The sequence below is a fragment of the Aedes albopictus genome, unplaced genomic scaffold (genome assembly GCF_035046485.1).
Source record: "Aedes albopictus strain Foshan unplaced genomic scaffold, AalbF5 HiC_scaffold_259, whole genome shotgun sequence".
NCBI lineage: Eukaryota > Metazoa > Arthropoda > Insecta > Diptera > Culicidae > Aedes > Aedes albopictus.
The window spans coordinates 17117-44432 of NW_026917045.1; the positions used below are offsets into that span (position 1 = coordinate 17117).

The window sequence follows — 27316 nt, forward strand, 5'->3', positions numbered from 1 at the left end:
TTCTAGGAAGAAATCCTTTAATAAATTACAGCAGAAATTAATGGTTGAATCCCAGCAAGAATTTCTAGTGGTGCTGCCAGAATTGGCACAAATCCTTGTAGAATTTTTTAGAGGAATCCCATTTCAAACTTCTGAAGAAATCGTTGAAAAAATCTCTGAATTAACCACAGGGCAAATCCATTAGAATATTCATGGAGTCCCTTTGAGGTGTCACAAAAATTAATTATGGAGGAATCCCAACAGTCATTTTTAGGGAGGATTTTTAGGGGATTTTTTGAATCCCGGAGGATATCATTGGAGACATCATTCGAGGAATTATTTCGGGGATTCATGAAGTAGCCTCAAGTGTACACCCTGGATGTATCCCAGGAGAAATTCCTGGAGGAATCCTTGAAGATATTTCTTCTGCAATCCCAGCAAAAGTTTCAAAATAATCTCATAAGGCATTCCTGAAGGAAATCTAAAAGAAATCTTTGAAGAAACTCTCTCAGAATTCTTCCACAAACTCTTGATGGGATTCCACTTTTTGGGATTGGAAAAATCTCATGAATTCTTCCTGTGATTCGTCCAGTGATTTCCCCAAGAGCTTTTGCATGATTGTCTCCAGATTTTTTTTCCACAATAATCACAATTACTTTCAAAAATCCTTCGGAAATGCCGGCTCAAACGACTTCTCCATGGATTTTTCTAGAAATTTTTCTTGCGGTTCCATAAGATTTTTTTTCAAGGATTTCTTCAGGAACTCCTATAGAAAATTCTGCAAGAATTTGTTCAAAAATCTTCTGACATCACCACTAGAAATTCTTGCTGGGATTCCTCCAGTAATTCGTACTGAAATTTATTAATGGATTACTGCTCGGATTGCTCTAGAGTTCTCTGTTAGGAATTCTCCAGGGTATTTCTCTAGAAATTCCCCCACAAATGTCTGATGGTTCTCTGGAATTTCCTGCTGAGATTGTTCCAGAGGTTTCTTCAAGGATTCCTATACTCATCCTTTCTGTTATTCCTCCAAAGATTCGTATCGGTATTCCTCTTGTGGTCCTTATTCTACGAGTGGAGCAACATGACATGACGGACTTCGGTGAGAAATCTCGAGTCGAATGATGTGACTCGTCTCCAGCCACGGGCTGAAAGTCTCTTTAATAAAGATAATTATAATAATAAAATGCGACTCGTTAGTTAAATCAAATGGAGTTACCTCATTCGAATCGAGGCTATTCTTAAGTCGATGTACGAGTTCAGCTGTGTCACATCACTCCACTCGTAGAATGAACCTACGAAATGAGTTAAAAGTGACACCAAATGTAGTACACTACCCGTTATAAGTTTCAATGTATGTACAAAACACCTTAATCAGCTAACCTTATTTTCTAGTTGCTCTGATACCGTTGAAAACAGACCAAAACTAAAAGCGTGCGTCCCATTTCCGGACGGTCTCAATCGTAAATCTTGGCCACAATTCCCTCGTCGGGATCCGTTTACTAATGTTGTTTAATTAAATCGATTTCCATTCGGATGCAGATGAGGAAATTAATCACACCCGTTTGCGCGAGAAAAGCAGTAGCGTTCAGGGACTTCCGGTGGAATTAAATTTCATCACAAGTGGGTGTTTTGGGGATTTTGAATTTATTGACTTGATTAACTGGCGTGCTTCATTAAGCACATTAGTTGGTAACACGAAAACAGAAACTCTGCAATAGACCATCACAATAGATTTTTTGTTTAAATTTAGCGAAGGAGGATCAGACCTAAAGTGTCCAACACAGTGTGTAATGCTTGTGTTTATAAATAAAAAATGTCTGGGTTATGTACACTGCTGCTAAATAGCTTATCCTAGATGGGTAAACACACGATAGAATAATCGTAAGAACTACCGCTCGTCAGTCCTCTCCGTTCAGAAGTACAATATATTTGGATCTACCTAGTTGAAAAGTATGCAAGACACAGTTCTCCACTCTTTTCATTCATTCCTAGCTAAAAGTATCAATGTATAAAATTACCCTAGAAAGCCTTCAATAGTAGTTAGCTAGTAAGGTGTGTCATGAGCAACCAGATTAACCCTTCTTGAACTTGAGCAGCAATATACTGATGGTCAAGAATATCACGATCCAGATCCCGGTCGAGGCAAATCCGATCCACACGTTCGGATTGCCTATGAGCCAGCCTCGCTGCAGGATGGAACGCAGCGACTCAGTGGACTTGGTTAGCGGCAAGAAGACGGAGAAGATTTTCACCACCGGATGCATTCCCTCGATGGGCCAAATGATGCCGCACAGCATCACGATCGGCAGGAAGCTTCCCATGGCCATGTAGGTGGCGGACCGTTCGTTGTCGCACGAGCAGGACACGACGAAGCCTGGGCGAGAAAAAGCAATAAAACGAATGAATCAATGCAATTAACGATTTTTAACCCCCTACTAGTTTCAACCATCTCGAAGAATAGGCTTTAGCCGTCCCGAAGCGCAGATTGAAGCCTTCTTGGAGTCCAGACTTGGGCCGGATCGGTTTCAGTCGTCCCGGAGGACAGGCTGAAGCCGTCCCGGAGGACAGGCTGAAGCCGTCCCGGAGGACAGGCTGAAGCCGTCCCGGAGGACAGGCTGAAGCCGTCCCGGAGGACAGGCTGAAGCCGTCCCGGAGGACAGGCTGAAGCCGTCCCGGAGGACAGGCTGAAGCCGTCCCGGAGGACAGGCTGAAGCCGTCCCGGAGGACAGGCTGAAGCCGTCCCGGAGGACAGGCTGAAGCCGTCCCGGAGGACAGGCTGAAGCCGTCCCGGAGGACAGGCTGAAGCCGTCCCGGAGGACAGGCTGAAGCCGTCCCGGAGGACAGGCTGAAGCCGTCCCGGAGGACAGGCTGAAGCCGTCCCGGAGGACAGGCTGAAGCCGTCCCGGAGGACAGGCTGAAGCCGTCCCGGAGGACAGGCTGAAGCCGTCCCGGAGGACAGGCTGAAGCCGTCCCGGAGGACAGGCTGAAGCCGTCCCGGAGGACAGGCTGAAGCCGTCCCGGAGGACAGGCTGAAGCCGTCCCGGAGGACAGGCTGAAGCCGTCCCGGAGGACAGGCTGAAACCGTCCCGGAGGACAGGCTGAAGCCGTCCCGGAGGACAGGCTGAAGCCGTCCCGGAGGACAGGCTGAAACCGTCCCGGAGGACAGGCTGAAGCCGTCCCGGAGGACAGGCTGAAGCCGTCCCGGAGGACAGGCTGAAGCCGTCCCGGAGGACAGGCTGAAGCCGTCCCGGAGGACAGGCTGAAGCCGTCCCGGAGGACAGGCTGAAGCCGTCCCGGAGGACAGGCTGAAGCCGTCCCGGAGGACAGGCTGAAGCCGTCCCGGAGGACAGGCTGAAGCCGTCCCGGAGGACAGGCTGAAGCCGTCCCGGAGGACAGGCTGAAGCCGTCCCGGAGGACAGGCTGAAGCCGTCCCGGAGGACAGGCTGAAGCCGTCCCGGAGGACAGGCTGAAGCCGACCCGGAGGACAGGCTGATGTCTCCTATAGGTCTAGACTTTTCATATGGAAAACATGTTTTAAATACCTACCGAAACACATTCCGCACAGCCCGGTCAGTATCGTCAACATGACGACCCAGAAAATTTCACCATGGATGGTCAAATCGAACACGTAGAAACTGAACAGGATCACCAGCGCCGTCTGTCCACACATCACCAAAAACTGTGTCGTCACGTGCGAAAACAGAATCTCCACTCCGGTGATGCCGGAAACCAGACACCGCTCCAGGATTCCTTCGTTTCGCTCGATCAACATCGCACCGGAAGTCAACGCCACCGACAGGAAGAAGATGATGCTGAAATGTAAGAATTGAAGTCAATTGAAATTCTGATCGAAAAGTGAAGAACTTACGTCAAAATAACACCAGGTGCAGCAAAGTCAGTAAAGTTGGGCCTCACGTCTCCATAAACAGGCTTATGCCATTGGATTGGTAACCGTCCATTCGAGGGATTCACATCGCAATCGCTCAAGATGCTTTCGATGAACGAGAAGTACGCGTACTGGATGTCTCGGTACAGGAGGTTTCCGATCTGTTGATCTGTGTGACGGAAACATAATGATCATATTAGGTATATTCTTAAAGGTAGAAGGTTTCATGAAAACTAACTTGACATGTCCATGCTGACGGCAACGCTCGCTGCATCCAGAGTCCACTCTTCCACACTTCGGATGTTCTCCGAACGTTCAACCAGAGCTTCCGAGTAGTTGTGCGAGAATATCATCGACGCCCATGCTTTGCCTCTGCTGACCTGATTTATAGCCTCTTCTTCGGTTTGGAACAGTTGCTGTGGAATAAAAGTTAGGTAATTTTACGGGATCATCTGTGGACTCCGCTGTTAAGACTTACCACATCGACGTTCCTACTTTTCAAATTATCCAAGTATCGACAACTGAGAAGCGTATAGTTACAACCAGGGTATGAAGGACACTCAGTGTAAGAAAGGTTAGCCATTTCCAGTTCATGATTTGTGACAGCCACTCGTAACCCCACAGGATCGTGTCCAATTGCCCAACAGAAGAGGATAATTTGACCAACGGGAAGTCCGATGATGAAAGCCATTACTCTGAAAGGGTTGAAGATCGTTAGAACCTTGGAAGCTAAACTAACTTTTATCGAATCTTACCCAACGTTTCGCCACATCCACAAGAAATTCTTCCAGATCAGTGCTCGCATGTGGTTCGGTTTGACAAACTTAAAGTACTCGATGAATGGAACTTTGGTTTCTTCTTCCGGCGGAAGCGGAGGAGCTTGTATTTCCGGTGTGATCGAATCGGGACCACGCGAGGACATTGAGATGTTGTCGCCAAATTCGCCGGAGATTTCACCGTGGTCTTCCTCCGGCGAAAGATCCAGTGCGGGATTGGATATAGCCGGCACTCGGATGTTCTCCACAACCTCCTGGGCAATCGACGATCGACGCCGTTTGCCCATGTTCTGCATAACGGACAGCTTCAGGAAGACATCTTCCAACGATTCAGCATGGTACTGGGCAAGCAGTTCGGCAGGTGACTCCTCGGCAAGGAACTTTCCACCTCGCATCAAGCCGATCACGTGGGCTTGTCGAGTTTCTTCGATGTAATGAGTGGTGATGATCACTGTTGTGTTTCCATTCTTAACTATTTCAACCAAGTGGTCCCAAATGCTCTGTCGTAACACTGGGTCAACTCCGACGGTGGGTTCGTCCAAGATCAGCAATTCCGGAGAGTGAAGCAGAGCAGCTGCCAGACTCATACGCCGCATCTGTCCACCGGAAAGGTTCTTCACGAACCTGGAGGCGTTCGGTAGCTGAAGGAGTTTGAGCAGAAAGTCGGTTTTTTCGTCCACCTGTTCGGGAGTCATGCCGCAGATCCAACCGAAGTAGATTAATGTTTCCCGGATGGTGAACTCCCCGTACAGGGCCAGCTCCTGGGGCATGTAGCCAATGCGAGGTCCGGGCACTCCAGAGCCACGGGATCCAGGTCGGCCACCGAGAACCCAGATTTCACCGGAGTTCAACCGCCGTCGACCAACGATACACGACAGGAGGGTGGTTTTGCCGCAACCGGATGCTCCCAAAAGGCCATAACTGCATTGAACGATAGTAAGAGGTATATTCGATAATGATACAAATAGATTTTGCTATTTTTTTATTTTTGAACTTTCGAGCAAACACACCACACTGTCGGTTATTGACAAAATGTCCTGCTGAAGTACTGACCAATGTCGGATATTCATACCAAAAACATCTTATGAAATTTCCTCCACTAAGTGTTCCATGTTCCCCATTTGCGGATTTTCACACGGCAGGACTACTGGACGTCCCGCTTCAGAAAATCCGGCCACACGTCACACTCTCACCCATTATACAAACAGTTCGAAACCGATGAATAATTTAATAGCTTTTCCGTGGCGGGTGGTGCTTTGGCTTTGATGTATCCCCTAGTCTGTACCCGTCCATATACCTAGCCACAATTTCAGTGGATAATATTTGCAGACGGGTGGAATAATTTGATACACTCCTGCTTGCCTAGAAGGACGACGACGCACACGGGTACGAACAAACTTCTGTCAGAAATTGAGCAAACACAGTTTTCACTCCACCAAAACATCGGAATATGGATGGACGTTTCAATGGTATCAATTATGGTGCATGATAAAGCGTTGCCGTTGATGCATTGAATATATTATAATCACGTGGATTATCGAAAGGTTTATAATGGGTGATGGATATTCATCAAAGCTTGGATAGTTTTCGGATCAAAACCTCTATGAATGTTAACAAAGCGAGTCTCGATGTTCTATTATTCATAAATAAATTCATTGTCAAATTGCTACAATGGAAACTTTGAACAACATCATTATTATCAGTAGATAACTGACAATACTGATGTTGTTCAGCTCTGTCTTTTCGGTGAACTTAATGTCGGAATATGTGTCATGAAAAAGTTCCTCAATTCGCTAATGACTGTAGTTGTCGCTTGGGCTTACGTCGACGAAAAGACATCAGTACAATTTGAAAAGAAGACATTGATCCAGAGTTGCTTTAGAAGTTTACGCTGAGATTCCACAATGAGATCCTAGTGAAATTCTTCGAGTGGATTATTTAGGATTCCCAGAAGTTCCTCCAGAGATTCTTCAAGAAGTTCTTTTTTGGAAATTCTTCTAGGAGTTCCTTCACGGGTAGTTTCTCCAGGATTTTCTTTTAAGATTAACCAGCAGTTCCTTTAGGGATTCTTCCAGGAGGCGTTTGTCTTCGGATTTCTTCTGAAATTCTCTTCTGAGTTCCTCTAAGAGTTCATTTGTAATTCCCCTTAAAGAAGTTTTTCAAGAAAGTCTTGCAGGAATTTCATCAGAAACACATGGAAGATTGCCATACAGAACTCACATAGAATTCATACAGTAATTTCATAAAGGCTCCAGGAGAAACTTTGTAATAAACTAACGGAGGACTTACATTAAATACATCTGGGAGAACGATCATTAAAAGTGGCTACGCAGTCTCGAATTAGCAAACGATGTTCATTACTTGCTCAACGTTTCGACACGGGGTCAATGTCTTCTATAGGGTGAAACTAATTTGGTCAACCAAAATGACCAAATGAGTTTTCCCTTGAAGAAGACATTGACCCCGTGGTAAAACGTTGGGCAAGTAATAAACATCGTTCTCTAATTCAAGGCTACGTAGCCGTTTCTATTTATAGTTGAAACGATAAAGTCGAGCATTCACTAGAATTTAGAACGATGAATTACAGAATTATCTGCAGGAATTTCAGAAGAGACTCCTGAAAAACTCCCGGAAGAGGTCTCTGAAGGAGTTCTGATGAAATCTCGAAAGTAATTCTTGAACGAATCTTGAAGGGTCTTAGAAAAAAATCCTGGTGTAATCTCAGAAGAAAATCCTAGAGAAATCCCAAAAGGAGCTATGGTAGAAACCCGTGAAGTAGGAGTTCCTGGAAGAACCCGGGAAGAAGGTGATAATGGAATCCCGGAAGAAGTTTCTGGGAGATTTCCGGAATTTCCGGATAAATCCAGAAAGAACGCCTTAAAGAATCCCCCATCCCATACTTGTCATAAAAGAATCACAGCGGCGAAGGATTTTGTTGCGCAGAAGTCACTGTGATCTACTTCTACCAAATATTTAAATACTTACTTGCTAGAAGTAAGTTACTGTGACTTCTGTGCAACAAAGGCCTGCGTCGCCATGACTTTTCTGTGACAAGTGTGTTACTTGGGCCAGAAGGAAGTCTTTGAGGAATTCCAGAAGAAACTCCTAGAAGAATCACATAAGAAACTCCTGGAAGAATTCAGGAACAAAGTCGTGGAAGAATTTAGATAATAATTGCTGAAAGACACATATCTAAAATCATTTTTTTAAGGAATGACGTAGTAACATTCTCAGCGCTCGAAAATGTGCGTTTTTGAAAGCTCTAAAAGTGGTTCTTAGACGACTTTGATGAGAAGTTTTAAACAAAATAGATTGAACGATAGAACGATTTGTTCTAGCGTCACCCTTTGGAAACTATGGGAAATGCTTCTGATTTGGTCAAAACAGTTTAAACGCTTTATCTTTTTTGTTTCATATTTCTCATCAAAGTCTACTGAGAACTACTTCAAGAGCTTCTCAAATCGCACATTTTCGTGCGCTGAGAATGTTGCTACGTATTGATGATTTTCTAGAAAAAATGGCACTTTTCAACATTTTTGCCTTTCTCGTACACTAAGTGTACTGGAAAGGCTATATGTTCACTCCAAAAATGACTTTTTGATAGAAGGCCCGGAGGGTCAAATCACATATACCAATCGACTCAGCTCGACGAATTGAGGTGATGTCTGTGTGTGTGTATGTGTGTGTGTATGTGTGTGCGTGTGTGTGTGTCTGTATGTGTGTGTACAAAATAACTCACATCACTTTGTGGCAGTAAACCTCATCCGATTTCAATGACCGACGGTTCATTCGACGCGGAATCTGGTCCCATTGTTTCCTATTGAAAACGGTTCGGATCGGTTCAGCCGTTCCGGAGATATGGCCATTTAGGTGTTCCGGAACGGTACCCCAGGAAGGGACCAGATATGAAAATGCATCAAACCTATGCATGCGACACATCAAACCACGGCATTTTCGATAACCTGATGAGCGGTAAGCAGAAAAATAGTCTAAGACCATATCTGAACCGGTAGTGTTCCGGAACCGGTTCCGGGTGTCCCGCCGGAAGTGGCAAATATCAAAGTGAACCAAACCCATGCATGAGACACATCAAACCACGGTATTTTCGATAACATGATGAGCAGTAAGCAGGAAAATAGTCTCAGATCATATCTGAACCGGTAGTGTTCCGAAACCGGTTATAGGCGTCCCGCTGGAAGCGGCCAAATATACAATTGAACCAAACCCATGCATGCGGCACATCAAACCACGGCATTTTCGATGACCTGATGGATAATGAGCAGGAAAATAATCTCAGACCATATCTGAACCGGTAGTGTTCCGGAACCGGTTCTAGTCGTCCCGCTGGAAGTGGCCAAATATACAAGTGAACCAAACCCATGCATGCGACACATCAAACCACGGTATTTTCGATAACCTGATGAGCCTTAAGCAGGAAAATAGTCTCAGATCATATCTGAACCGGTAGTGTTCCGAAACCGGTTCTAGGCGTCCCGCTGGAAGTGGCCAAATATACAATTGAACCAAACCCATGCATGCGGCACATCAAACCACGGCATCTTCGATGACCTGATGGATAATGAGCAGAAAAATCATCTCAGACCATATCTGAACCGGTAGTGTTCCGGAACCGGTTCTATGCGTCCCGCTGGAAGTGGCCAAATATACAATTGAACCAAACCCATACATGCGACACATCAAACCACGGCATTTTCGATGACCTGATGGACAATGAGCAGGAAAACCATCTCAGACCATATCTGAACCAGTAGTGTTCCGGAACCCGTTTCGGGGTTCCCGCCGAAGTGGTTAAATCTGAAAGAGAAACAAACCCGTACATGCGTCACATCAAATAGCGGCTTTTTAGATTACCTAATGAACGGCCAGCAAGTGTTTCAGAATCGGTTTTGAGTGGCCGGAAGAGGCCAAATGTAAAAGTAAACCAAATCCAGGCATGTGACACATCAAATCGTGGCTTTTGCGATAACCTGATGAACAGTTAGCTAGAAAATAGCCTTACGTCACACTAAAGACAACTGGTAGTGTTCCGGAATTGGTTCCGAGAGTCCCGTCGAAATTGTCAAACCCTGCATGTGACACCTTCAATTTGCAGCATCTTTGGTTAACCGATGAGCAGTTAACAAGACAATAATGTTAGAGCATATTTGGTTCAGCCGGTAGTAACCCGGAATCATACTCGGGTAGTAAAATGTAAAATTTAACCAAACCCATGGATGCGGTACATCAAATCACGACCAGTCTTGTAAACATTCGACACTTTTTACTACCTTCATTTCGTTGCCGCAGTCGGGTGTCAGTCGGCTTTGTTACATTCGTGCGCTATCGTTACCTCTTACCTACACACAACACGAGCAGTAGAACGAAGATCAATAAACATAAGAAAGGGTCAAATCAATGTCATCTGACACGATGACATGTGTCTAATTCTAGCGTTACGCATAGATTTTCAGCCAATTCCGATTATGAATGTTAATATTAGTTTATTATTGCATGTTGCATTGAATACAACACACAGATGGGCAACATAGCTCTTATTATGGAAGAAGACAGGAATAACAAAAGCCGAACCGTCTCCCGAAGCCGCTATCGTGGTGAAGTGCATTCGTTTGACATTTTTGTTTCGAACAATAGTTTGATTGCTTGTGTTGCGAATGTCGGAGACAAAGGAGGCCGAATATCGACGAAAAGGTTCAAATGACTATGATCTCTAACAAGACTGATCACGACTTATCGACAACCTGATGGAAAAATAGGGTCAGACCACATTAGATTCCCGGTAGTGTTGCGGGTTCAGCTGTGGCTTCGAAAGTGGTTAGAAGTAAAAGTGAAGCAAACCCATTCATGCGATATATCAAATCGCGGTGATTAGGTAAAGGTGAATAAATAGCAATAAATATTCTCAGACCATAATTGGGACAACCGGTAGTGTCGTGGTCCATGACTCATGGAATCAGATCCGGCTATCCCACCGGAAATTACCAAATATAAAAATGAACCAAACCCATACATACGACACATCAGATCGCAGATTTTTTGATAAGGGGCTGTCCATAAACCACGTGGTCATTTTTTTGGGACTTTTCTATGTAAAATAAGTGTATTTGGTATGGGAAATATGTTTGGAGTCCACCAGAGTATCCAAGATAGCGGTCCAAAGTCCAAGATAATGGCCCAGTATTCAAGTTAGTGCCTATTTTATAGGATTTTTAATTCTTGCATTATGGGCATATTTTGTATGAAAATATGTCCAGAGTTCAAAATTTGTAATCAGAAAACCCAAGCTGTGCGCTGTTTCACAAGGTCTGCAATATGACTATAGTTTGAATGGGGAAGAATGCCGGTCTTCGTCCAAAACTGGTAACCAGAAAATCATAAACGACATGCCAAAATTCAATACGGCGACTATTTTATGTAATTTTAGGTGCAGAGTCCAAAAATGAATACCAGAACATCCAAGATGGTGTCTCAATGTTCAAGATGGCGGTTAGTTTAGTTGGGGTAGTTATCCGGAGTCATAAAATGATGACCGGAAAATCTAAAATGACGTTTCAAAATTTTGCGGCTTCATGACACTTGTTTGGTTTGAGTTTTGGATCGTTGTCTTATATTTTCTGAATATTGGATGTTATGCTAATAAAAAATGTACCCATATTAAGTAGATTAAGCAAGCAGTTTTCATTTTGTATTTATGTCAATGTCATCAACATGTCGCTCGAGTTTTGTTGAAAGGATATTTTAAAGCACGAGAAAGGCACCATCACCGCTAGGTGGATTAATTAGGGTTTTTTTATAAAAATAATACCCCTCTAATTTTTAGATATGATTTATAATAATATGTCTATTTTCAAATACTGGAAAAATATATTTTTTTGTTTGCCCCGAGCCCGACCCGTAATATTACCTTTTCAATAAACCATGATTTTTTTTTAAGAAAATGGCCTGTAACTTTTGAACCAAAAGAGATAACAACCGCGCACGAAACGACGCGTTTTTAAATGCTCTACAAGTGTTTCTTGGGCGACATTGATGAGATATTGAAGCTGAAAAAGTTAAAGCAAGATAACCTTCCCTGAACCACCCTAAGCTGATTCAGCCAAAGATCTCTAGATTAGGCAATTTTAATGCTACATAAAACATTCAGCGACAAACTTGCTCGAAATTGATAGATCTACAACTTTTTCGAAGTATGTGTATAGTTATTCTTGCAAATAAAAAAGTTTGAATTCAAATTTCTTTGAAAATATGGACCATCCTAACTGTCATGTACATTGGAAAGAGCGCCTTATTATTAGGAACAACTTTGTAAATAGAAGACCATATTTGTCTAAAGAAACATTTGAAGACGCTGATTGCATCTTTCCTCGTAAATCTGGTCCTTGGACCACTGCGCACTGAAGGAACTCCTGGACGAATCATAGATAGAAATTTCGAAAGGAGCTTGTGGAGGGGCTCCGAAAGGAACTGTTGGAGAAATCCCGGAAGTCTTGATAGAAACACAAGAGATAATTCTGAAAGAACTCCTGCAGAGATTCATGAAGAAATACGTGGAAGAACCCTGGAATGTCAGAAATTTTAATCACAGAACATGCTTCTGGGTAATCTCAGAAGAAAGTCCATTAGGAAAGAATTCTTGGAAAAATACTGAAACAATATTTGTGGAGCTTTTAAAGAAATACCGGAGGGATTTGAACAACACTTATGCGATATTCTGGTGGGAGTCTCAAAATAGTATTGTTTTTTTTAAATCACTCCGGGAACGTCATTGAAAGCATTCTGGAATTTCGCTGGTAACCACTTCCAGGATTTCTCCAAGAGTTCCGGGGTGCCACCAGTTATCCTTTCCATGATTCCTCCAGGAGTTCTTTCTGAGAACCCTTTAAAATTTCCTAGCAAGATTCCTTTAGAAATTTTTTCTGAGGTTGCTATTTTTTTCTTTTATTCTTGTTCGGGTCTGTCACTGCGACCAGTTTTTAGATCTATCGTGTTATCACCCGTATTCTAGTGTAGTGCATGCCGCATTACTCAATTGACATTGAAGGGTAATAAATAATCGATTTTGATCCAGTTTTTGTTTTGTTTTCCTAAAAATTTGATCCTTTTTTTATAGAAAACTAGCAGTCCCGGCAAACGTCATCCTGCCTGCCTACTCTGTTTTTTGACATCCAGTTCTATGAAGAAATGCCCTTGGAAATGCCCTTCAAAATGGATTTTCAGATTTTCCTGTTTTTCTTGCCTTCCCGGTCACTTTTCTAATTATTTTTTTCGTACGAACACGTCGGAGCCCTGGCGGAATGCAACAGTGAAAGAATCATGTCGATCTGTTGACCCGTTCCCGAGCCTATTCGTGACATACAAACACCATTACATTTTTAAGATCACTGAATAGGAAGCAATCAGTGAAGTACTAGATTGAAAGTAGTGAGCTGGATTTTTGTATGGTGAGATGATCAGTTCTCCATTTCTGCCATGAAATGGTACAAACAGCGTGGGTTATATGATTTCTTGACTAATTTGATGCTATTTGAGCAAAAGTTTGGGTAACTGCGTTGTTGTATTATTTATTTCTTGCAACTTCAACAACACAGTTACCCAAAGTTTTGCTCAAACAGCATCAAATTAGGCAAGAAACCATATAACCCACTCACCCATGCACCATTTCATCGCAGAAATGGAGAACTGATCATCTCACCATACAAAAATCCAGCTCACCACTTTCAATCTAGTACTTCACTGATTGCGTCCTATTGGTCACGTATAAGAAACCTATAGCATCACCCTTGTTTTACAGGTAAATTCTCCCCAGGGAGATTCTAAGAACTCGAGTTTTAACATTAGCAGAAATACTATTCCAATAATGGAACAATTGAACATGTGTTTAATTATAGAATTCTATGTTCCTTACATTCCAGCACTTACCGGTCTTGTAAAATAAATAAAAAAAACTTACCGGTCTTCAAAGAGTTAGTACATACATGAATCCCTAATCCAAATTCGATTTCCTTCGCATTGAGTTTAGCCTCGGATGGAGAGATTCAGGACTACCAGAAAGTATGGCTTTGGAAGTGGGCTAGGGCTGGTAAGTCGCTGGTGGTTCAACTCATTGTGCAACGACCTGTATTTCCACTGTACATACAGTGGACCAACGAAGTTAAAAGCACCAAGGATGATTCCAGGAGGATTACTTGTCGTGAGTAATCGCGATGGAGTTCTGGGTATTCTAATCGGTCTGGACAACACCTACTTGCTTAAATCAAAATGAAGGAGCCAACGAACCGGTAGTCACCAAAACTTGGCTTGGATGGGTGGTTTTCGGCCGTACCGGAACCCTTGATCAAACCTTACCTCTTCGGGTCCTCCACATCTTCACCTGATCCTACGAAGACGACCTCAACTAACTTTTCAAGCAGTTCTTCTCGACGCGTAGGAGTGTCTGCTGCGAAAGTTACGGAGTCAGCGGATTATCAACGAGTACGTGAAATTCTGGAATCGACAACGGTTTGGAAGTACGATGGCGTCAAGTTTCAGAATAGTCGTTCAATGACCGAGCGACATGTAATGGCCTAGTGACGTATGCCTTGAACATCGTCTCATCAAGTCACAAGAACTCTGGGAAAAAATGAGACAACTGATGACCGATTATTATGCGAAAGATTGCGCCCATAAAGCCACGCAACGGGAACTGGTAGAATCAGATCCCAAACTCGTCTGGTACCTACCGTTAGGGGTGGTCGTAAATCCAAGGAAACCCGATAAACTTCGCGGTGCCTGGAATGCAGCCGTCACAGTTCAAGGAGTCTCGTTCAATTCGCTGCTCCTTTAAGGACCGGCTTTGTTGATACTCAAACCCTGCTTTGTCGCTATCGTTAGAGGAACATTGCCATCAACGCCGACATAATAGAAATGTCCCTTCAAGTGCAAATACGACCAGAGTATTGACAAGCTAAGAGATTCCGGTGGAGAGACAACCCAGCAGAGCCGGTGCAAGTTTTCGTGATGCCAAAAGTGTCAACGCTGACGACCACGCAGAGGAGTTCTCGAGAGAAGTCGTTGCGATCAAAGAGGACCATTATTGTTATTATAGACTTCATTATGGGGAAATTAAGCTCAAAGCCGATGTAAAAACTGTTCATGCACGAGTAGTATTCCAAATACCGTAAACCGGGGTCAAATTGATCTTCGGGTCGAAATTGATCAGACGTTTTTCCGTTCGATAAAGTATGTTTTAAATAGTTTTCTAACATGTATCGTTTAGTATAGGATTCCTACATCACGATACTTGGAAGGAAACTATGTAAAGTATGCTTGATCTAACTGAAAAACGTCTGATCAATTTCGACCCGGCGTTAAGTCAGATGGGACCAAGTAACAAAATTGACGAAAATAAGATTTTTAAGGCATTTGATTAAGAATTACTTCGGCTACTTGGACCATTCACCCGATTCTCTTAATGTTACAATAAACGAGAGTTATAGCTCAATTTTCTTTTGATTGAACTGCGAAAATCGATAATAGTGTGCAGTCAGAGTGGACCAAATGCTTGATGCCAAAAGAATTGAAAAAATATTTATTGGTTAAAATCCAATAATCAAAATAGTTTATCATCAAAATATAATACGTTTCCAAATCGTTTAACTCCCTAACGCATTTTCTGATGATTATTGATCAAGAAAGCACGTAAAAATCCATTTTATTATGGTCAATATCGTATTTTACAGATCATCGTGTTGAAGCAAATTGTGGCAATTCGCGTGCAGACAGAGTGGACCATGTGTCTCTGAGAAAAATAGTTGAAATTACCTTATTCTTCGTAATCCTTCCAAAATCAAAATATGTTTGTTTAGTAGCTTTTGGGCATCTTATTGAAATGTACCAATTCCCGTTTCATGAAGAAATTGATTTTACCGGTTATTTGAGAATTGTGTACTTGGTTCACTCTGTCTGAACGAATTTTTGAAAAACGCCAGTCCTATAAAGAAAATATAATGAACTGTGTAACTACAATATTAAAAACCCTAATCAATCCACCTAGCGGTGATGGCGCCTTTCTCGTGCCTTCGAAACCCCATTTCATGATACCAGAAATCATATCGTTTATCTGACTTTTAATGTTTGAGCCTCAAACTCTTAAGAAAAAGACGCTATCTTGAATTTGAAGCCGCCATTTAGGATTTAAGAATGCCATCTTGGATGTTTTGGTCGCCATTTTTGGCGTCCAGGCATCTTCCCTACGAAAAATATACTTCATTAAACAGCCGCCATCTTGAATTTGGAGCCGCCATCTTGGATTTCGGACCAACATCTAGGATATTATAGTCGTAATTTTTGGAATCCAGACATCATTCCCATACCAAGTATACCAATAATGCATTGTTTCAGGACCCTAAAACTCCATTAAACAGCCGCGATTTTGAATTCTAAATCGCCATCTTAAATTTTAGATCGCCATCTTGGATAACCTGATCGCCATTTTGGACTCTGGAAGTCTTCACCATACCAATATTGCACGGTTTTAGAGCCTAAAACTTCATTAAACAGCCGTTAGAACCTAAATCTTCATCAAACAGCCGCCATATTGAAACTGAAACCACCATCTTGGATTTTAGATCGCCATCTTTAACATTCTGGTCGTCCTTTTTTGAAGCCGGACATGTTCCCCATACTAAATATACCCATATTGCATGGTTTTAGAGCCTTAAATTTCTTTAAACAGACGCCATCTTGAAATTAAAGCCACCATTTCGGATTTCAGACCGTCATCTTGGATATTCTAGTCACCATTTTAGAAGTCAGACATCTTCCCCATATGAATTTTGAGCCGCCACCTTGAACATTTGGCTGCCATCTGGAATTTTTGGCCGACATCGTGGAGCGGCTGGTCTCCAGTGTTGATTTCCGCACAGAACTCGTCAACCATGCTGAAGGTTACAAAAATCGCCGCAGTTTGATATATAGCATGATGGGGCTAGTTCAGTTTTATATACGGCTAGTTCTACCGGTGCTGGTCCGGATCACTGAAATGGCCATAACTCTGGAACGCCTTGGCCGTTTTGGACCATTTTTGATAGCAAACAATTCCGGTTCGATTCAAGCTATAATCCGAAAAAACGGCCAATGGGAAGTGCCTTAAAAGTGAGTGAACTTATTTTGTGCACATACATACATACATATATACACACATACAGACGTAATCTCAATTCGTTGAACTGAGTTGATTGGTATATGCGCCTTGATCCTCTGAGCCTTTTTTCCGAAAAAATCGTTTTTTGAGCGAACATACAGTTTTTTTGCTTCAGTTATCTAACTAAATCAATAGATTCCAAGATCTTTTCTTGTAGCAAATTTATTAATCTTTCAAATGCGATAAGTTTGACCATTTTCAAGTTATAGCCAGTTTGAGACAAGAAAAGTCAAAAACATGTAAAGTTCAATTACTACGTAACGGTTGAGATTTGACCATACGCGTAAAACATTTTTTTTACCGGTCTGAACCTGTTTGCTTGCTAACGTTCATAAGGTTATCAAAAAATCCTAGCTTTGCTGTGTCGCATACATAGGTTCAGTTAAATTTTATATTTAGCCGCTTTCGGAGGGACACCCGGAACTGGTTACGACACTACCGGCTGTCCCTAATGTGGCCCTAACCTATTTATTTGATAACCAGTCATCAGGTTATCAGAAAAGCCGTTACTTGTTGTATCGCATGCATGGGTTTGGTACTCTTTTATATTTGGCCACATCCTGTGGGACATCCGGAACCGATTCCGGAACACTACCGGTTCAGATATGGTCTGATATTGTTTTCCTGCTAACCGTTCATCGGGTTATCGAAAATGCCGCTGTTTGATGTGTCGCATGCATGGGTTTAGTACTCTTTTATATTTGGCCACTTCCGGTGGAACATCCGGAACCGGTTCCGGAAACTACCGGTTCAGATGTGGTCTGATACTGTTTTCCTGCTTACCGTTCATCAGATAATCGTAAATGCTGTGGTTTGATGTGTCGCATACATGAGTTATGTTCAATTTGATATTTGGCCACTTCCGGCAGGAAACCCAGAACCGGTTCCGGAACATTACCGGTTCAGATATGGTCTGAGACTATTTTCCTGCTTACCGTTCATCAGATAATCGTAAATGCCGTGGTTTGATGGGTCGCATGCATGAGTTTGGTGCATTTTCATGGCTGGCCCCTTCCAGGGGTACCGATCCGGAACACCTAAATGGCCATAACTCCGGAACGGCTGGACCGATCCGAACCATTTTCAATAGGAAACAATGGGACCAGATTCCGCGTCGAATGAGCCGTTGATCGTTAAAATCGGTTGATATTTACTATCTAAAAGTGAGGTGACCTTTTTTTGTACACATACACACACACATACATACACACACACATAGACATCATCTCAACTCGTCGAGTTGAGTCGATTGGTATATGAATCTTACCCCTCCGGGGGCTCTATCAAAATTTCATTTTTGGAGTGAACATATAGCCTTTCGGTACACCTTGGTGTACGAGAAAGGCAAAAAACGTACAGAACTATAGAAATACGTTCAAAAGTTATTAGCTATTAAATGTCCAAGTTAAGAATTTTTAAATAGCTCATCAATTAACTTCCCTTCATGTGGTATTGAACTGTTGTACTTGGTCTACTCTGACTGAACATAAAAATTGGAAATGGTAATCAATAGTGTAATAACAGAATCTTCGACGGTTCTACAATACCTGCCAGCGAAAAATGGCCGGTTGTGCAACCCACGTGGATGTTCTCTCGAGCGTGGAGTTGATTGCATCCGGAGGCTAATGCAGGCAGAGGCATTTTCCGACGAGATCCGTACACTACCCAAAAATAAGTCCGTTCCTGAAGCCCAGCAGACAACTGTGGAAAAGAGTAGCCATATCTGCAAGCTGTTGCTGTTTATCAGCGAAGCGGATCTCATGCGGAAGAATGGACGAATAGCAGCATCGCCTTACATTCCGTACGATTCGAAGTCCCCGATTATCATTCCACATTACGGACCTTCTTGTGATCTGATGTTACATAGCCGTGCAAACGGTGAAGCCGTAGTGAACCGATTGCGGCAACAGTACCACGTCCCGGATATGAGAGTAGTCACTCGGAAGGCTTCGGAAGAAAGGGAACGCTGCAGTTGGTGCTTGGTGCATTGCCTCACGTTCCGAAAATGGGACCGCTACCGGTGGGCCGGATCACTCCCTATGCCAGAGTTTTCATTTGCTTCGGACTGGACTTCTCGGGCCATTGACAGTTCGGGTTGGATAGGTGAAAGCCAAACATGGCAAGGGTGGCCTTGTTTACTTGCCTGATGATCAGGCGGGGACGCAAGGCGAGGAGCTCTCCAGGAAATCTATTTAGACCAGGGTAAGAATTTTCAAGGAGTTCATAGTAAACTAGATAAAGAAATAAGGTCTTTCAACGAGGCTTCGACGTCCACCATATCCAACCAAAGAACTCAGCGGAAGTTCAATCCCCTCACATGGGTGGCGTGTAAGAGAGGCACGCACGCTCCGTTTAGAAAGGGCTTAGCTGTTTACTAACGGATAGAAACCTCGACAATGGAGCTTTGACTACTGTGATAGCCGAAATAGAATCGCTGGTTAAGGACGAACAGGACGATCGAGGAAATATCCGCCATTGCTCTATTGCTACTAAGATGGTAATCTCGCATTCTACATAATATTTTGCAACAAAAGCTTATCATTGTGTATGCTCACTTGCAGTGCATATGCTGATTGTTTGTCAGCATCTTCAGCGCGATAGAAATCGTGATTACCATCTTCAAAATCGCGAGACAAATTGTTAGAAAGAGATAGGGAAGATAGGAAAAATAACACGGCGTCCCGTATCACCTTAATTCAAGTTCACTAACGTATTTGCCCCTGGAAAGCGAAACCTGTTCAAGCTGCTGTGCGACCAACGGATGAAGCACCCGCTCTGCGCTCCAGTTGGAATGCTATTCAGGTCATGTTGGATAATTTCTGGAAGCGTTGGCTCAAAGAGTATCTCCCGGTTATATCTCCTCAGTCAAAATGTTTTGAAGAGACGCGCAAGGCTGAAGTCGGCGATTTGGTGATAATAGCCGGCGATATGGAGCGAAACAGCTGGACGCGAGGAAGAATACGCCGAGTTTATCCAGGGAAAGTTCAGCGAGTTTGGCGAGTCGACGTGCAAATGGGAGTTCCGGAACATCTGGTATCGAAGTTGGCTATACTGAACGTCGCTGAATATTCAGCGTTCAGTACAGCCCAAGTAGATGCGCTACTAACTACCGATACTACAACAAATCTACTGCTGTCACCTAACGACAATCAGTAGAACAGTCGAGTCAAGTGCTTTCACATAACCGCAGGAGCCCCTTCATGATCCTCTCAAGCATCTCTGCTCTGTGAGAGTCATTATCACACCTTTTGTCCTAACATAGCCTAACCTATGAGTGGGCTTTTAAATAGTTCACTAAATCAACAATTTTAAAAAAATATTATAATCCACGACAATACTCACATCGATCCCTTCTGCACGGTCATGTTGAGCCCATCCAGGATAACGTTCGGGTTCTTCTTGGTGCCGTAGATTTTGTGTGCCCGCCGAACGCAAACGGCCTGCTGCCGCCGGATGGCCACCGTCGAGGGCTGTGACATGAACATCCGCCTCCGGGCGGCCAGCTCCTGGTGTGTGTCGTCCGTGTCAATGGTGGTGATGGTGGCCGAATGGCCATTCCCGGTGCCGCTCACCGGCTGGACGCCCTCCGATTCAACGTCCATGGTTCTGAAAGAAGGAAAAGTGGGGAAAATGGGGGTTTAATAAGCGGTGAAGAAAAATGTTCCAGAGTACGAAAGGATTGTTTGAAAAAACTTGGCAGCCGATTCGTTTATTGCTCATTTACACTCCCGTTCAAAAGTTTGGGGTTACCCCCTCAAAAACATGTCATTTTTTAAGGCCCATATCTCCGCCAATTTGCGTCCGATTTTAAAACCCTAGGTTTCATTCAAAAGATAATAAGTCAAAGAAACTTTGAACTTGATTTAAAAGAAACTTTTTCAAAAAAATTTGTATGTAAACTTAACCCAAAGTTGCCAAATTTTCTAAAAAATGAATATAAACTTACGACAGTGTCGCTGGAAATTGGGTCGACCAAATTTTAAGATGAGAGCGGTAATATAACCCATTTTCTATTAGCTTTCAACTGCTTTTTACAGAACTTAGCTAAAATATCTAGAAAAAAAAATTAACTCTTCATGTCATCGACCAAAAGTTTGGGGTCACCCCTCAATATGATGTATCAGCCAAAAGTTTGGGGTCACTTTCGTAAAACATGGAAAAGTGGTTTGGTGATATCTTCGTCATCTATAGTTCAATTTTAATTCATTTTGGCTCATTTCAAAGATAATTAACTAAATTTACGTTTGATGTCTTTAACTTAACTAATTTAACGATTTTTGTATATAAAAATGTTATGTAAAGTTAACACATTTCACCACACTTCAAAAAATGAGGCAACTTTACGTTAAGTTTTAGTGTGTAAATTTCAACAAATATGTGTGGATCATAGACATTGATATGCATTTTGTTTCAAATAAGCCAAGAAGAATTAAAATTGAATGAAAGATGACAGAGATATCAACAAATTACTTTTCCATGTTTTACGATAGTGACCCCAAACTTTTGGCCGATACATCATTTTGAGGACCCCAAACTTTTGGTCGATGACATGAAGAGTTAATTTACTTAATAACTTTTTTTCTAGATTTTTTAGCTAAGTTCTGTAAAAAGCAGTTGAAAGCTAATAGAAAATGGGTTATATTACCGCTCTTATCTTAAAATTTTGTCGACCCAATTTCAAGCGACACTGTCGTAAGTTTATATTCATTTTTTAGAAAATTTGGCAACTTTGGGTTAAGTTTACATACGAATTTTTTTGAAAAAGTATATTTTAAATCATGTTCAAAGTTTCTTTGATTTATTATCTTTTGAATGGGACCCAGGGTTTTGAAATCGGATGCAAATTGACAAAGATATGGGCCTAAAATAATGACATGTTTTTGAGGGGGTGACCCCAAACTTTTGAACGGGAGTGTATATTCGTCGCGTCGTTGACTGGCGTGGACCGTGAACCCCGGTTATTGTTACGTTACCGTACGGGTGATTCGCGGCAGAGCCGTACGGGAATTTTCTCTCGTAAAACTAAGGCAATAAAATGGGAAATAGTGACCATAAACGGTAGCAACAGTGGCGCTCTGCTATGTGTGTGTGAATAAGTTTGTGCACCCGATAGCAATAAACAAAATTTAAATGTGCATGCTAAATACACGTGGTGATTTTATTTTTCAACTTGCATTTGAACGATGTGCTGGCGCTACTGCGTTCGTTGGTGCTGTTGTTGTAGGCACCTTCGGGAAATAGGTTTTCCATTATGTGGGAAATTAAATTGTTTATGAATCTGTTCCATGCGAATGCATGTGAACGGTTTTATGCGTTTAAAGGAGAATTGTAGAATAGCGTTATGCAATACGATTTCTTATAGTCAAAAAACAGCTGACAACATCGCACCTTGCAGTACAAGTTTCATTTCATTATGTAAGTAGGTTACTAGTTTATTGCGTAACTAATGTAAGATCGCGAAAGATGTTATCGTTAAAGTTCAAGAAACCATAATTCAAACAACCAAACTCAAATTATTTCAAATAAGCCGAAGCGGTAAGCACGTGGGTATTCAGTGGGGATGACAGATTAAATTCCCGGTCGGACCAAGCACGTTTCGTAATAAATACTTTCTTGACTTCTTTGGTACGATAGTGTTTTGGGCCTGTCCCACAATATCCTCACAAAATGGTCATTGGTAGATGAAGCTCTCAGTGAATAGTTGTGAAAGTGATCATACTAAGCTAAAAAGCAGGCTTAGGACTAGTGGGAACGTAACGCCAAGATGAGGAGAGACGAGGAGTATAAAACTTCCGTCAGTAGACAAGAGTGTAGCCATCTTTATGGACAGGGAAAAGGGAGGGCGAGCACCCTGAAAAAACAATGGATAACTTCTTGTAGGGATTCTTAGAGAAAAAAAAAGAATCACAATATATACATTCCTGAAAGAATAGCAAGACGAATTTCTGAAGGAAATCCTTTGCAGGAGCTGCAGGGGGTTTTCTAGAAAGAATTCATGGATAGATTCCTTAAGGACAAACGTCTTAAAATCCCGCTTCAAAAGTGCATCAGCAAACTTCAATCAACAGTGCATTTTATTATTCTGTTCTTGCTCACTTGTAATAAGCTTGAAGTAAGAAGATCAGGTGCGCTGGTTTTGTTTACGAAGAGATTTGTGCGCTCGAAATCGTGAGTAGGTGCCAAAGTCGGCCATTGTGGCGGCCATTTTGGGATTCTAACAAGTCTGTCTTTAACCCTCCTTCGGCATTAGGGTAATTTTTTACCCAAACCATACACCACTGCCACCAACGTGATGCAAAATGAAGGTAACAAATCCGCGGATGAACTGCTAAAAGATTCTTGGAGATAATTATGAAAGAATTGCTGGATGATTATTTAGAGAATTGCCTGGATCTTATATGGATCCTTCTAAAATTATCTGAGAGAATTCTATTACAAATTTCTGGAAGATTCCCTATAAATTACTTGGAGAAATTAAAAAAAAACTTCAGAGAATCCTGGAGAAATTCTTGGGTGCATCTCTGGAAAAGATCTCGAGAGGAATTTCTGAAGAAATTACTAAAGGATTCTTTGACCAATCCCTAGAAAAATTCCCAGTTCAATCCTTGGAAGAATTCCTGGAAAAATCCCTGGAAGGATTCCGGGAGGAATTCCTAGATTAATTTTTGAAGTATACCTGCTGGAATCCCCTTGAATTTTAGGAATTTCAGGAGGAATTCCTGAAGCAATTCATAGGGGGAAATTTTGGAAAAATGTCTGGAAGAATTTCTGGAAGAAAACCTGAAAAATTCCCTGAATGAACTCTGGGAGAAATTTCTAGAGAAATCTCTTGAGGAGTTCCTGGAGGAATCCTTGGAAGAATAACTACAGGAATAATTGGAATATCTCTGTAGGAATTCCTGTAGGAATCCCTGTAGCAATTTCTGGAAGAATCTTAAGAGCAGATCCTGAAGCAATGCCTGGAGGAATTCTGGAAAACTGCTGGCGGAACCCCTGGAGATGACCCTGGAGGACTCGCTTGGGGAGTTCCTGGAGATGATCCTAGAGGATTTCTTGAATAAATTCCTGGGAAAATCTCTAGAGAAATGTCTGAAGAAATCCCTGAAAAATTTCCTGGAAAAATTACCATACAAATTTATTGAGGAATTATTGAAGGAATTCCATGATCAATTTCTGCAGGAATTCCTTGATCAATTACTGGAGAAATTCTTTGATCAATTCCTGGAGGAATTCCAGGTGCGATTCCTGGAGGAATTTTTGAAAGAAATCCTGTTGGAATTCCTAGAAGAATTTCTGGGTGAAATCCTGGAGAAACGCCTGGAAGAATTCCTGAAGGAATGCCTGGAGGAGACCCTCCAGGAATGCCTTACAGTATTCCTGGAGAAATAGCTGAACGTATGCCTAGAGCAATACCGGGAGGAATTTTGGAGCAATACCTCGAGGAATTCCTGGAGACATGCCTGTAGGAATTCCTGGAGGAATCTATAGCAGAATTACCGGAGGAATCTCTAAAGGAATTCCTGGAGGAATCTCTGCGTAAATTCTCGGAAGAATCCTTGCAGGAATCTCAGGAGCAATTCCTGGAAGAATTTCTGGAGGAATTCCAAAAGAAATCCCTGGAGGAATTCTTGGAGGAATACTTTGAAGAAGCACTGGAGCACTTCCAGTTGGAATCAGTGAGAGAATTCCTGGGGGAATCCCTGGGGGAATACCTGAAAGATTTCTTGGAGGAATCACTGGAAAATATCCTAGAGGAATCTCTAGAGGAATCTTTGAAAGAATTCTTAGAGGAATCTCTAGAGGAATTCCTGCAGGAGTTCCCGAAAGAATCCCTTGGAAGTATGTTTATAACATTCCCTGCATGAATTCGCAGTGAAAACCCTGAAGGAATTCCTGGAGGAATTCTTGGAAGAATTGCTGGAGCAATTCCTAGAGGAATCTCTAGAGGAAATTGTGGAGGAATTCCTGCAGGAAATCCTGGAGTAAACCCTGGAAGATTTTTCATAGGAATCGCTGCAGGAATTCGCAGAGAAACCCTTGGAGAAATTCCTCGAGCTATTCCTGGAGAATTTTTTGGACGAATCCCTTGAGAAATTCCTGGGAAGAGTTCGTAGAGGAACTCCTGGAGGTATCTCTGTAGCAGTTCCTGAAGGAACCGTTGCAGGAATTTCTGAAGTAACCCCAGAAGCAGTCCCGGAATCAATCACTAGAGGAATTCCTACACGGTAACAGAATTCACTCATTTTCGAGCTGAAGAAGAACAGCACAACCATTGAAAAAGCTGTGTTAATCTTTCTCATTTTAGAATAACATTTTCGGAGCGTGTAAGGGAATGCCTAAGCAGTTCCTGGAGAAAGTCTTAGATAAATTCTTGGAGAAATTCCTAAAGCAATCCCAAAAAGAGTTTCTGAAGAAATTTTTAAACATAATCCCTGAAGTTGTTGCTGAGAGAATCACAGAACACTGCAAATTTTGTTTGCTGGTATTCAGCAAATTTTGCTGATTTTTTTTGTGCTGATTTCATTCAGCAATACGAATTTACTGAATATCGACAATTATTTTTCAACTTGCTGAACCATCCAGCAATTTTGACAGTTGATCAGTAACGTTGTGCTGAATTTCAGCAAAAATTTTGCTGAAAGTCAGCAATTTATTTTGCTGATTTTTTTTTGTGCTGGAAGCGTTTCAAAAAAATTGGTGTGAAGGAATACCCAAGTGAATCTTTGAGGGACTTCCTAAAGAAACCCCATAAAAATCCTGGAGAGCTTTCCTCGCGAATTCTGGGAAAAAAATCTTAAGGAATCCCTAAAAAACCTATAGAAATCTATGTCTGCAGTTACTTTTGGATGAATTATTGAAAAATATCTTGGATGGCTAAAGTTTGCAAAAAGTTTTTAAAGAATTCTTGGATTATGTAATTAGGTAAATTTTCTAAAAGTATTACTGGAAGAATTTCCTGCAGAAACACTTCGAATAATTCCAGATAAAATTATTGGAGCAAGTTCTAGCGGAATTATTGAAGGAATATATGGAGACATCCGTGAAGAAATCACTAATCAGAATCACCTTCAGAAATACCTAAAAGCATTTCTGGTGAAATTCCTGAAGGAATCCTCGAAAAATGCACTGGAACAATCACTAGAGAAATCTCTTAGATGTCCCAGGATAAATTCGGAGAAATAATTAGTGAACTCCCTAGATGAATTTTTGAAGGAATCTTTGGAAAAATCCATGATGAAATCACTGAAGGCAGCTTTGGGAAAATTCCTGGTGGAATTCGTCGATGCTTCCTTGCGGAAGTACTTGCAAAAATTCTGAAGGAATCGTGGGAGGAATTCCTGTAACATTTCTTGAAACAAACGCTGGAATAGCTGACTTCTGGAACCCCGCAAGACGTCCATGAAGGAATTCACGAAGGACAAATTCCTGTGGAAGTTCCTTGAGGAATTCCTGAATGAATTTCTGGAGATGCTCCCAAATACCCGGAGGAATTTCTGAAGGTAACGCTGGAGGAATTCATAAAGAGATCCCAATGCAATTATTGCTGAAAATTTGTGAATTTTGAGCTACTACACTCTATAGCAGCATATGATTCTAGAATGTCCTTTTATTCACCTACCGGAAACAGTTTTGGCTAAAGTGTCTCGAGTATACCAAAGTGACGAATCCTTGTCGTTTTGACAGGTCTCCTGCTCGATTGGAACTATGGGGATGACACTAGATCAACTGTTCCAATTTTGACGTTTCTCCTCTTTGATTTATCCAGGCTCGTTAGTTTTGGCATATCCGGAAAATTTGGAATGTAGTTTTTTTGTATTCCATGAATACAATCACAATCGCAACCACAAGGTTTAGTTATTAAACCAAGTTTGTTATTTGGTAAAATTGTATGATAAGATTAAAGTGGTGCTCTTAGAGAAGTATTTGGCGAAATTTCTTGTGGTTTTTGAGAAAAAAATGATAATCATGGATGAAACCCTAAATTATTAGAATACCTTATTTCTTGAGGCATTGAATTTCTTGAATTAAAAGAAAAATTCTGGTGGCCAGGGGGAGGGGGGGGGCACGCCATTCTCCTCCTGCCCCCTCTGGCTACGCTCATGTTAGTGGAGAGTTTATGTCCGCTCAGCACGATGCGAATTCGTCAAGCTCAAGCTGAACCTACAATGCCAAGGCCAACAAAAGAAAAGTGTAATTTCCAAAATCGGCTTTATGTGTCTGTTCGTTATCCTACAGCAACTATCCGTTTAAAGTTTCCCAATCCCGATTTATATCTTTCAGCCCTCCCAAACAGAAATGAAAAATTCAACAAAAAACTTCATTTCGGTGATAGGTACATCAAATAAGATACCAAAACTTCTAGCCCCATTCGCCACCGACGACGTCGCCGGTCGTCGGTTCGGTAGATTTTTCCGTTTTCCCGGCCATCGAGATAACAAAGTTCCGGCAAACATTGTGTCTCACACACCACCG

At 42.1% G+C, this 27316-nt stretch overlaps 1 protein-coding gene across 1 annotated transcript; it reads right to left on the minus strand.

Moving 5' to 3' along the window:
- Positions 1-1603: 1603 nt before the first annotated feature.
- LOC109415391 (ABC transporter G family member 20) lies at positions 1604-20449 on the minus strand (the record flags this gene model as incomplete). The annotated part of the gene is given in 7 exon segments (XM_062843502.1): positions 1604-2356; positions 3529-3794; positions 3851-4037; positions 4107-4284; positions 4347-4563; positions 4624-5565; positions 20186-20449. Coding segments are annotated over 7 exon segments (2352 nt in total). The 3' UTR covers positions 1604-2054.
- Positions 20450-27316: the final 6867 nt, after the last annotated feature.